This window comes from Erpetoichthys calabaricus, chromosome 15 (assembly GCF_900747795.2).
Source record: "Erpetoichthys calabaricus chromosome 15, fErpCal1.3, whole genome shotgun sequence".
NCBI lineage: Eukaryota > Metazoa > Chordata > Cladistia > Polypteriformes > Polypteridae > Erpetoichthys > Erpetoichthys calabaricus.
Genome location: NC_041408.2, coordinates 80,910,742 through 80,922,961, shown reverse-complemented (window position 1 = coordinate 80,922,961; position 12,220 = coordinate 80,910,742). Strand labels below are relative to the sequence as shown.

Genomic DNA, 12,220 nt, shown 5'->3' with positions numbered 1-12,220 from the left:
CTTTTTTTTTTCCTGGTACTTTCAAACTCTTTGCTGAATCTTAACATTCGGAGTCAGAATACACAGCTTCCCATATTCTACCCCACAGCATTTCTAACCACCCGACACAATGACTTATATAAAATCTCAACCCACGTCAATTGCTGTGGACATAATGGGGATCACACAGCCCCCCTTCAGGTAGGTGCTTCACTGGCCATAACTGTAAGCCACTGGGAAGATGATATATACACATTCTTGCCTCAATTAACAATACAAGTTTACAGTACAAATTAATTTGTGTGGAAAAAAAACTTAAAAAAACGTACATTAGAATGTAGTTCCTTTAACATAACTGAAGGTTTATATTTCTATGTCTAAATGCTTAAATTCTTGCAACCACAGCAATGAGTTTTATTGAAATTAAAGCAAACGTCTGTGCGAAACTGTAAAAATAAACTCACATGCAGTTTTTGTTTGTTTTTTATTTTTATTTTTTTTTTTAAAACAGGGACAGGACCTTACCTTTCCAGGGATGAAGCAGCATAGATTAGAGTCTACATATTTCATGAAAGTCATATTAAGCAATGAAAGGCGGGTTTCCACAGCAGCTAGGATATCTGCATGGCGTGCCAGGGAATGATTTCTTCTTTCCGATTCTCTCCTAAGAGAAAAAATTTGAAATATAACAGAGGATGACTTAATGAAAAGCTCCAATAGCAGAGAAAGTTAAAAAATACATTAAAAATAAATTAACCAATCAGTGTGACATAAACTAAAAGTTATCAGTTGACATTCTGGAATTTTAAGGATGTCCCAATGACTAATTTTGTTTTTATAAGCACATCATTTCTTAGAGTTATGGTTAAAATTAACTGAGTGATGTTTAAAAACTACACATCATACATAGAAACCTTAATTTAAAACATTTTGATGGATACATTTGATGATGTGTATTACCAGTACTTTACATTTACTTTCAGACATAGTTTGTGCATTTTTTGCATTTTTACAGTTTGTAAACAACAGTGCTTTACAAAAGTATTCTCATCCTTTGAATGTTTCCAAATATTGCAAGATTACACGATAATATTTGCATATCATGTTTCAATGTGTATTTTTACTGCAAAGTCACAGGTCCAAAAAGAAAGTTTAAAGAAAAAATGAGTTATTTTACAGAAGACATCTGTGCTGTCTGAGCAAGCATTAGGACTGCTGACATTAATGACAGCTTTAGGTCCACCGAGTTTGTTTTCTGTCAGGTGAGAGGGGACTTTTGCTTGTTGCTATTGGCAGATTTGCTTCAGCTCCTTCAGATTTCAGGACATCTCTTCCAGTGGAATTGTTTTCAAATCAAGTAAATGATTATGAAGTGATAATTGTTTCCTCCAAGGTTCAGTTTTACAAGCCTGAAATAAGTTACCCTTAAAACATTCTCTTTTTAGCTCACAGTATTTGTCCAGGCCCTGCTGGTGTCTTTCCCACAAACTCCAGAAAGACCTTAATCTAAATTCTTGAGAAATAACGGTTTCTTTCCTGCCAACATCCCATAAAGGGCAGTGATGTGTGGAGACTGTTAAGCTGGCACTGTATTCCATGACTTCTAGTCTGTGGAGATGTCACAATTGGCAACTGCAGTCGATAGATCTCGCTGCATAAAGAGTGTTGTTAGACTATACAATTAGAGACTGCGGGGATCAAGCGACTCCATGATGAGATTTTAGGACAATTTAAAATTTGCAAAGTAAGACATTAACATGCTGCTGCTCGACACTGCCAGCACCTGTATGAATGCTTTCCAGGTATTGGGGTCTGGTTTGGTTCAGCTGTTATCTTGTCCCTTTTTCCATTCTTTTGTGGTACAACAAATATGACACACGTCAATAATCATTAATGTGTAGCACCCGCCATTACACTCATCTCACATAAGCTGTTAGGTGATGAAGTGGTGAGAGAGAGATAGTTAGCTACAGACAGGGGATGATTAGAGTGCCAGAATGACTAGATAGATAGATAGATAGATACTTTATTAATCCCAATGGGAAATTCACATTCTTCAGCAGCAGCATACTGATACAATAAATAATATTAAATTAAAAAATGATAACAATGCAGGTGAAAAACAGAAAAACAGACAATAACTATGTATAATGTTGAATGTTAACGTTTACCCCTCTGGGTGGAATTAAAGAGTCGCATAGTTTGGGGGAGAAACGATCTCCTCAATCTGTCAGTGGAGCAGGACAGTGACAGCAGTCTGTCGCTGAAGCTGCTCTTCTGTCTGGAGATGATACTATTAAGTGGATGCAGTGGATTCTCCATAATTGATAGGAGCCTGCTGAGCGCCCTTCGCTCTGCCACAGATGTTAAACTGTCCAGCTCCATGCCAACAATAGAGCTTGCCTTCCTCACCAGTTTGTCCAGACGTGAGGCGTCTTTCCTCTTAATGCTGCCTCCCCAGCACACCACTGCGTAGAAGAGGGCGCTCGCCACAACTGTCTGATAGAACATCTGCAGCATCTTATTGCAGATGTTGAAGGACGGCAGCCTTCTAAGGTAGTATAACCGGCTCTGTCCTTTCTTGCACAGCGCATCAGTATTGGCAGTTCAGTCTAATTTATCATCCAGCTGCACTCCCAGATATTTATAGGTCTGCACCATCTGCACACAGTCACCTTTGATGATCACTGGGTCTATGTGGGGTCTGGGCCTCCTATAATCCACCACCAGCTCTTTGGTTTTGCTGGTGTTCAGGTGTAGGTGGGCCGTGGTGGGCAATTTTTCTGCCAGAATGACTAGGCTGGGTTGGGCAATTTTGCCTGGACATCAGGAAACATCCTGATCTTTACGAAGGATGCCCAGGGATCTTTATGACCACAGACAGTCAGGCCCCTGCTGGCCTCATCAACACCTCTTCACCACTAATGATACGGACGAAAAAAAAGAGGAATCATTTTTCTTGGTGCACTAATACATTCATTTGGAATTTCCACTTCTCTGACCTTTTGTGTTATCTCTTATATATGCTCTACACAAGTCGCAAAATCATTAGTAAGAATCCTTCTTAAAATAACCAAATTCGGTTGTTTTGCATCCTGAAGTATAGGGAAAGTATTGTAATCGTCCCAAGATTTGATGTTGAGATATTGATGAAAGTCTAGGTTTTAGACCTCCCTGAGTCAGACATAATTCCAAAGATGGTAATTTCGGGGTGTGTGTGTGTGTGTGTATGTATGTATCTATTATAAAAAGAAATCCTGTCCTGGAAAGCAAAAAGCAAGTCTACGATACGTGATCTTCTCGGGAGACATTTTAAAGACCCGAGAGACCAAAGACACAGCCTACTTACAATCTATCAAATAGGACAATAGGCAGCAAAACATTCAATCTTGTGAAGGATTTGAGCACACACAGATCCAGGGCTCTCAGCGCATATAAAGTGTATAAGGACAGTACGTTATAAATTAAATGTCAACATCTAAGCGAAGAAGAAAGCAGCGCGGAGAAAAGAGACTCAAATGCGTTGGGAGAGAAAAAAGAGCAAAAAAGAATAATCGAGGTGCAAATTCAGAAAATACAAGTGGAATTGAAAAAAAGCACGTCCAATCTGGCTCAGAATTAAAAGACAATGAGTAAAAGAAAGTAGAACTTCATAAAGACGTTTACAAATGTTGGCGCTAAACACATGCAGAGCAGGTTAGAGACTATGAAACCAGTGAAATTAGAAATGCTCAAAAAAAAAAAAAAAAAAGGCGCTATACAAATGTGAAGAAAGTTAAAGGATATGAAAGTACGAAAATTAGAAAATATAAAAAAAGTAAAGATTGCAGTAGCGCAAAACAAACAAACTGCCTCATTTAACTATGCACCAGTCTAACTTTGGTTTTGCACAATAATTACTACACTAGTGCACCTTAACACTTAATTCTACTTTATTCACATAATTGTACTTATTTATTATGTTCTACTATACTGTTACCCTTCAATCTATGACTTTTTGTTAATCTAACTGATATTCTTCTAACTTTGCACAGTTTTTGATAAGCAGATCAGGATGCATTTCACTGCGTGTTGTCCTGTATAACTATGCATGTGACCAATAAAGAATCTTGAGAATTTCAAAAACGGAGTTTACTGCACATGCATTTATTGGTTACTTTGTTCATGTATATTTATTTATCTGTCTGCTTATTTAAAAAGCTACATTTACCCCAGGAGTCAAAAACGTTCTGTCTAGCCCTTGTACAAAAACCTAGACAAAAGCTGGGGTATCACCTTGGTAACCCCATGTACTTTTGGAACTGTGAGGAAAATAACACAACTTTACAGACAGGAGTCCAATGCAGAACTCTACTTACATTTTTACTTTGTAAAAAAAAAAAAATTATTAACTGCTGATGATGAACAGAGAAACCTATCCTGACCTCATTAAAAAGATTCAGCATATTGGGACTCGCAAGATTACAAATATTGTTTTTACAGAAGTTCTGAAATAAAAGTGAAACTAATGAAATAGCAACAATTCAAAGAAAAGAAAATCTTAAAAGTGTGTATCCGGAAAACCAAACACGGGGGTTGGCGAGCAAAGCGAACAGGGGGCAAAGCCCCGTAATATATATAAAAACACAACTTGGAGTATGCTCTCACTTAGGTCAACCAAATTTTGCATACAAGTATTAGGTATAAAAAGTAGATTTCTATCAACCTTTGGGCTATTTCCTTTAAACAGAAGTGGTACTTTACCTTTTATTCATTCAGCTGCAGAGTCCGATTAATTCAACCTTACTTTAATAATAACTGCTCAATATATTAATAATTTGATTTGTTGTTGATGGTTCTTTAATGTACATAATATAAAAATATAATCATTGTCTTACGGTTTACTCCTCAAATATCCATCCCCATATCTGAGGATACAAGAAACTCTAGGGGAGACCACTCCCAATTTTTAGGCAATGTATTTCCCCTCCACTTGCTTTATTTACATAAAGGTAAAAAAAATGACCATTTTAAAAGTTCCTCCATGAACTCCATTCTTCTCTATTATACATATATACAGTCATGTGAAAAGGTTTGGGAATCCCACTTAATTCTTTGGATTTTTGTTGATCATTGGCTGAGCTTTCAAAGTAGCAACTTCCTTTTAAAATATGACATGCCTTATGGAAACAGTAGTATGTCAGCAGTGACATTAAGTTTAATGGATTAACACAAAATATGCAATATGCATCTTAACAAAGTTAGACAGGTGCATAAATTTGGGCACCCCAACAGAGATATGACATCAATACTTAGTTGAGCCTCCTTTTGCACATATAACAGCCTCTAGACGCTGTCCTCCTATAGCCTTTGATGAGTGTCTGGATTCTGGATGGACATATTTTTGACCATTCTTCCATACAAAATCTCTCCAGTTCAGTTCAATTTGATGGCTGCCGAGCATGGACAGCCTGCTTCAAATCATCCCATAGATTTTCGATGATATTCAAGTCAGGGAACTGTGATGGCCACTCCAGAACATTGTACTTCTCCCTCTGCATGAATGCCTTTGTAGATTTCAAACTCTTTTGGGTCATTGTCTTGTTGGAATATCCAACCCCTGCATAACTTCAACTTTGTGACTGATGCTTGAACATTATTCTGAAGAATCTGTTGATATTGGGATTGAATTCATCCGACCCTTGACTTTAACAAGTGCCACAGTCCCTGAACTAGCCACAGAGCATGATGGAACCTCCACCAAATCTGGCAGTAGGTAGCAGGTATTTTCTTGGAATGCGGTGTTCTTCTTCCGCCATGCAAAGCGCTTTTTGTTTTGACCAAATAACTCAATTTTCGTCTCCTCAGTCCAAAGCACTTTGTTCCAAAATGAATCTGGCTTGTCTAAATGAGCATTGGCATACAACAAGCGACTCTGTTTGTGGCTTCTTTCTCATCACCCTGCTATACAGATGTTCTTTGTGCAAATTGTGCTGAATTGTAGAATGATGTACAGATACACCATCTGCAGCAAGATGTTCTTGCAGGTCTTTGGAGGTGATCTGTGGGTTGTCTGTAACCATTCTCACAATCCTGCGCATATGCTACTCCTGTATTTTTCTTGGCCTGCCAGACTGCTGGGTTTAACAGCAACTGTATCTGTGGCCTTCCATTTCCTGATTACATTCCTTACAGTTGAAACTGACAGTTTAAACCTCTGAGATAGCTTTTTGTAGCCTTCCCCTAAACCATGAGACTGAACAATCTTTGTTTTCAGATCTTTAGAGAGTTGCTTTGAGGATCCCATGCTGTCACTCTTCAGAGGAGAGTCAAAGGGAAGCACAACTTGCAATTGACCACCTTAAATACCTTTATATCTCATGACTGGACACACCTGTCTATGAAGTTCAAGGCTTAATGAGCTAATCCAACCAATTTGGTGTTGCAAGTAATCAGTATTGCGCAGTTACATGCATTCAAATCAGCAAAATTACAAGGCGACCCAAATTTGTGCACAGCCAGTTTTTCACATTTGATTTAATTTCATACAACTAAATACTGCTTCACTAAAAATCTTTGTTCAGAAAACACCCCAGTACTCAGATGTTCCTAGGAAATGAAAGACATACCACTTACCTTTTAGGTGAAAGTAAATTATTATGCAGGCTGAGAGGTGTTCCCATATATTTTCATGACTGTATTTTCTGTTTATATACCTCACACACACACACATATCTCCCTGTTAGTTGTATTTTTTTTGTTAGTACCCCAAGTGTGCATATTAAGAGTTTTTGAATTCAATATACTTGCTGGCTAAATCATTCCGCTGTTGAAATGTTCTTTTTCCCCCCCATGTGAACTTGTAATAAACATAACAAGTGTAAATGATGTCAAAGTACTTAAGTGATGCGGCCCACAACTGATTGAGCATTTAATGGAGCCTTGGTATAATGATACAGAATGTGTATTTGCATTGTACTGATGTGTGAGAATTGACCACTGTAATTAACCGTTAACAACCAAAATACAATATTCAATAGCTGTTAAAAACATTAAGTAAAATTAACTTCTAACTAAAAAAAGGTAACTTAAGAAAATTGAATGTAAACTTGTAAAATGCCACACAACCATCTAGAAGCCTCCATGATGCATCTTCCTAGAAACGGGTTTCATTTCAGATTTAATAACAGCCAAGTTTGGCTGTTACATGGCCCTGCATGTGATTTACAAATAGCCAACAACCTTTAGTGCATTTTAGTTATCAATAAAAAATGCAAACCATGAAATCTGTTTAAATATCTGAAAGCAATATATGAGCAAATGCCACCATGTTTGCTAACCTTGACTCTTTACATGACTTGTGTGTTTGAATATATTAGCTATTTCTGGTACAAACATACAGAATAATAAAATCATATATGTACTTTATATTCTCTTTTAAAATGAGAGGGAGCATTTGATACATTTATAACATTCTCCAATCTACACAATCCAATTCAGTGTTAAATTCAGCCTATCACAGAAGCATTGCCCTATAGCTCAAACGTGTTCTCAATTTCTAGTGCTACAAGTGCAGATCACATGCAATAATTTTGAAGTTTTTAAGATTATATTATTACATGACCAATGATTACAATACAATTTATTTTAGTATAGCCTAAAATCACACAAGACGTGCCGCAATGGGCTTTAACAGGCTCTGCCTCTTAACAGCCTCCCAGCCTTGACTTTCTAAGAAGACAAGGAAAAACTTCCAGAAAAACCTTGTAGGGAAAAATGGAAGAAACCTTGGGAAAGGCAGTTCAAAGAGAGACCCCTTTCCAGGTAGGTTGGGCATGCAGAGGGTGTCAAAGAAAAGGGGCTCAATACAATACAATACAATACACAGAACAGAACACAAGCAATCCACAATACAATATAAAAATATTACAAGTACATTTGGCACTTTGAACAGGATTATAACATGTATCTTGATTAATAAAGCTAAATGTTTAAATATGTGTTATGGTAAAAGTGTAGTTCAGAAATTAAAGATTACAAACCTTGGCAGCTGGGCTTTGACTTGTTTCTGACACTGACTATGGTAACGCTCCACCTTCAAAAAGCCCTGATTTAGCATCCGCTGGCAGATCATGTCCATCCTTTTGCATACCTGTTGCGAAAGTAATAAGAATGAGAGATGGCCAGTGGAAATCACATTATAGCTTCAAAAATTTCAAAATAGCATATAACGTAATTCTAAAGAAGTCTTTATCTAGTTGTAAATTTCAAGATGGGAATGGTAACTGATAAATATTACCCAAGCTTGAGGCAATAGCGTCTCCAGTAACATCAATAGTGGACATAGTGTTAATTTTTTCACGTAGCCTAGTGTGTAGACATCCATTAGGTGTAACTAATGATGGCAACACAGTAACATTACTATTATTGCTTTTTCTCAAGAGCTCTTGGGCTTCAAGGCCAACCGGTGTCTGAGATGGACTGAAACAAATCAAAGTTGCATCACAGAACATAGATGTTTCTACTTTGGTTGTTTAGCTTGAAAGATTTACAGTTAAAAATGTATTTAGAACTTGATTTTTTTTTGGCATGAATACAACTTTAATGTATATATTTTTCTTCAGAGATCTGGAATATTTGGTGTTCAGATGACTCCAATCACAGCCTCACTGGCACAATAACCTGCACCTTTTTACATTAGTAAGTAAAGCGAGTGAAGAAGATGGGTGGGTGGAAACCCTAATTGGAATACAAACACACGGTCCTAAAAAACTGGGATTTACAGTGGTGTGAAAAACTATTTGCCCCCTTCCTGATTTCTTATTCTTTTGCATGTTTGTCACACAAAATGTTTCTGATCATCAAACACATTTAACCATTAGTCAAATATAACACAAGTAAACACAAAATGCAGTTTGTAAATGGTGGTTTTTATTATTTAGGGAGAAAAAAAAATCCAAACCTACATGGCCCTGTGTGAAAAAGTAATTGCCCCCTGAACCTAATAAACTGGTTGGGCCACCCTTAGCAGCAATAACTGCAATCAAGCGTTTGCGATAACTTGCAATGAGTCTTTTACAGCGCTCTGGAGGAATTTTGGCCCACTCATCTTTGCAAAATTGTTGTAATTCAGCTTTATTTGAGGGTTTACTAGCATGAACCGCCTTTTTAAGGTCATGCCATAGCATCTCAATTGGATTCAGGTCAGGACTTTGACTAGGCCACTCCAAAGTCTTCATTTTGTTTTTCTTCAGCCATTCAGAGGTGGATTTGCTGGTGTGTTTTGGGTCATTGTCCTGTTGCAGCACCCAAGATCGCTTCAGCTTGAGTTGACGAACAGATGGCCGGACATTCTCCTTCAGGATTTTTTGGTAGACAGTAGAATTTATGGTTCCATCTATCACAGCAAGCCTTCCAGGTCCTGAAGCAGCAAAACAACCCCAGACCATCACACTACCACCACCATATTTTACTGTTGGTATGATGTTCTTTTTCTGAAATGTTGTGTTCCTTTTACGCCAGATGTAACGGGACATTTGCCTTCCAAAAAGTTCAACTTTTGACTCATCAGTCCACAAGGTATTTTCCCAAAAGTCTTGGCAATCATTGAGATGTTTCTTAGCAAAATTGAGACGAGCCCTAATGTTCTTTTTGCTTAACAGTGGTTTGCGTCTTGGAAATCTGCCATGCAGGCCGTTTTTGCCCAGTCTCTTTCTTATGGTGGAGTCGTGAACACTGACCTTAATTGAGGCAAGTGAGGACTGCAGTTCTTTAGACGTTGTCCTGGGGTCTTTTGTGACCTCTCGGATGAGTCGTCTCTGCGCTCTTGGGGTAATTTTGGTCGGCTGGCCACTCCTGGGAAGGTTCACCACTGTTCCATGTTTTTGCCATTTGTGGATAATGGCTCTCACTGTGGTTCGCTGGAGTCCCAAAGCTTTAGAAATGGCTTTATAACCTTTACCAGACTGATAGATCTCAATTACTTCTGTTCTCATTTGTTCCTGAATTTCTTTGGATCTTGGCATGATGTCTAGCTTTTGAGGTGCTTTTGGTCTACTTCTCTGTGTCAGGCAGCTCCCATTTAAGTGATTTCTTGATTGAAACAGGTGTGGCAGTAATCAGGCCTGGGGGTGGCTACGGAAATTGAACTCAGGTGTGATACACCACAGTTAGGTTATTTTTTAACAAGGGGGCAATTACTTTTTCACACAGGGCCATGTAGGTTTGGATTTTTTTTCTCCCTAAATAATAAACACCATCATTTAAAAACTGCATTTTGTGTTTACTTGTGTTATATTTGACTAATGGTTAAATGTGTTTGATGATCAGAAACATTTTGTGTGACAAACATGCAAAAGAATAAGAAATCAGGAAGGGGGCAAATAGTTTTTCACACCACTGTAAGTGCCTAATGACAATTAGACAATATTGCATGAAGCACGGAAAATGGTGGTAATTTAAGATGAGATAGTTGCTCTACTTAAAGGCTGGTTTATACTTCATGCCCAGAACGTGTATGGATCATGGCCGTCATGCGTTGATTTGACGCATTCCTCTGAACACATCCTCAGAAATTAACATGACTTGTGCGTGATTTGTTAATAACATCAAAATAATTTGGGGGACACAGTGTGTTCAAGTTGGAACGTGACATCAGAGTCTCTGTTGATTATTAACATTAGACAGCAAGCTGCTTTGCAGATCCTACAGGATCAGTTTGTGTGTTTCGGTGTTTGATGAATGACTCGATGTGGTGAAGCAAATCATCAAACTTAAATGATGACATACAAAAGTATTTGTGGTGCTTGTATTCAACTACCTCTCGCACAGGCAATACAAACGTTGCATAGACGCAATGCATTTAAAAGTCTTACATGCCATCTTCTCTGCCTGCTTTTGTTTTTTTTTTTTTTGCACCTTCGAAGCAGCATCAGAATGTACAGAATCATAATTTAGCCAAAGTGAAAAAAAATTAGGGACACAGTGAAGAAAAAAAAGGTCTATTTTGTGATCAAAGTGGAAATTTCAACTTTAATCTCGAAATTCCCACTTTAATTTCATAGTTTGTCATTAAAGTTGAACGACATAATCATCTTAAAACTGATCCACTTGTTAATAGCTACGTGCTTCTAAGGCTTCCTCCTGAACTGACAGCAGAGGAAGGCAACGATTGCTAAATTGAACAAATTTATGATATTAGCTTTTCCCCCAGAGCTGTGAAGTCCATCTGCCCCTGCTGATACACACATATACATCTACCTCTAGCCTGCCCCCCTGTAGACATGCACATGCACTTTCCCTTGTAATCAAACACACATACTCATATTCCATTCCTCCCCTGCAGACCCACACACACAGATCACTGGTCTCTGCAGGCGTACTACCTCAGGAAAAGTCTGGACTGGATGTTTTATTGCTAGTGTCTTTTATATTCATGTTTATTTTATTATTTATAGTGTATTTAAGTATTCTGCCTTGAACCTGAGTCCTACCAACAAAAAATTGTTGTGTATGCATAATGACAATAAAGAATTATCTATTTAGAATCCTTATATTTATACTTGATATTTCCATGATGAAATGTGTTAAGAGCATATGTGTTACATTTTACAACTAAATTGTTATCTTCATTTAAATAATTAACACAGTTAATAATTACCCATGTGGGGGCAGCATGGTAGCGGAGTGGTAGCAGTAGGGAGTCACGTTCCTGGTGTTCCCCGTCTTGAGTTGGCATGTTTTCCTGGTGGGTTTCCACACTGGGCTCCGGTTTCCTTCCAAGGCATTGCAGGTTTGGGGATTTAGTAATGATGAAATGTCGCCAGTGTATGTGTGTGTTTGTATTCACCTTGCGATAAACTAATGCCCTGGTCCAGGGATTGTTTCTGTCTTTCTGGAAAGGGCGCATCTGTGGATTGAAGAGGTGTGTTTTTGTGGTCCTTTTCAGAGATTTTGTGACAAGGTGTCCTGGGAATTTAATGGATGTTTTGTGCAATTCACAAAAAACGGCAAAGCCAAAAGTTATTTTCTGATCAGGATGATATCTTGCACTGCCACCTGGTGGAATACTGCAGATTTACATTAAGTATGAATGCAAGTACACTGGAACCTCTGTTCACGACCATAATTTGTTCCAAAACTCTGGTTGTAACCCGATTTGGTCGTGAACTGAAGCAATTTCCCCCATAGGATTGTATGTAAATACAATTAATCCGTTCCAGACCATACGAACTGTATGTAAATATATATTTTTAAAAAATTT

The 12,220-nt window shown here is 37.9% G+C and overlaps 1 protein-coding gene across 1 annotated transcript in view; it reads right to left on the bottom strand.

Annotated features, from left to right (window-relative positions):
- fbxo28 (F-box protein 28) overlaps nt 1–12,220 on the bottom strand; it is a 53,168-nt gene that overhangs the window by 19,267 nt on the left and 21,681 nt on the right. Inside the window, exons 2-3 of the mRNA XM_028820914.2 lie at nt 8,001–8,110; nt 505–643 (exon numbers count right to left, since the gene is read on the bottom strand). Of these exons, the coding sequence (XP_028676747.1) occupies nt 505–643; nt 8,001–8,110 (249 nt within the window). The remainder of the gene's footprint in view (nt 1–504; nt 644–8,000; nt 8,111–12,220) is intronic.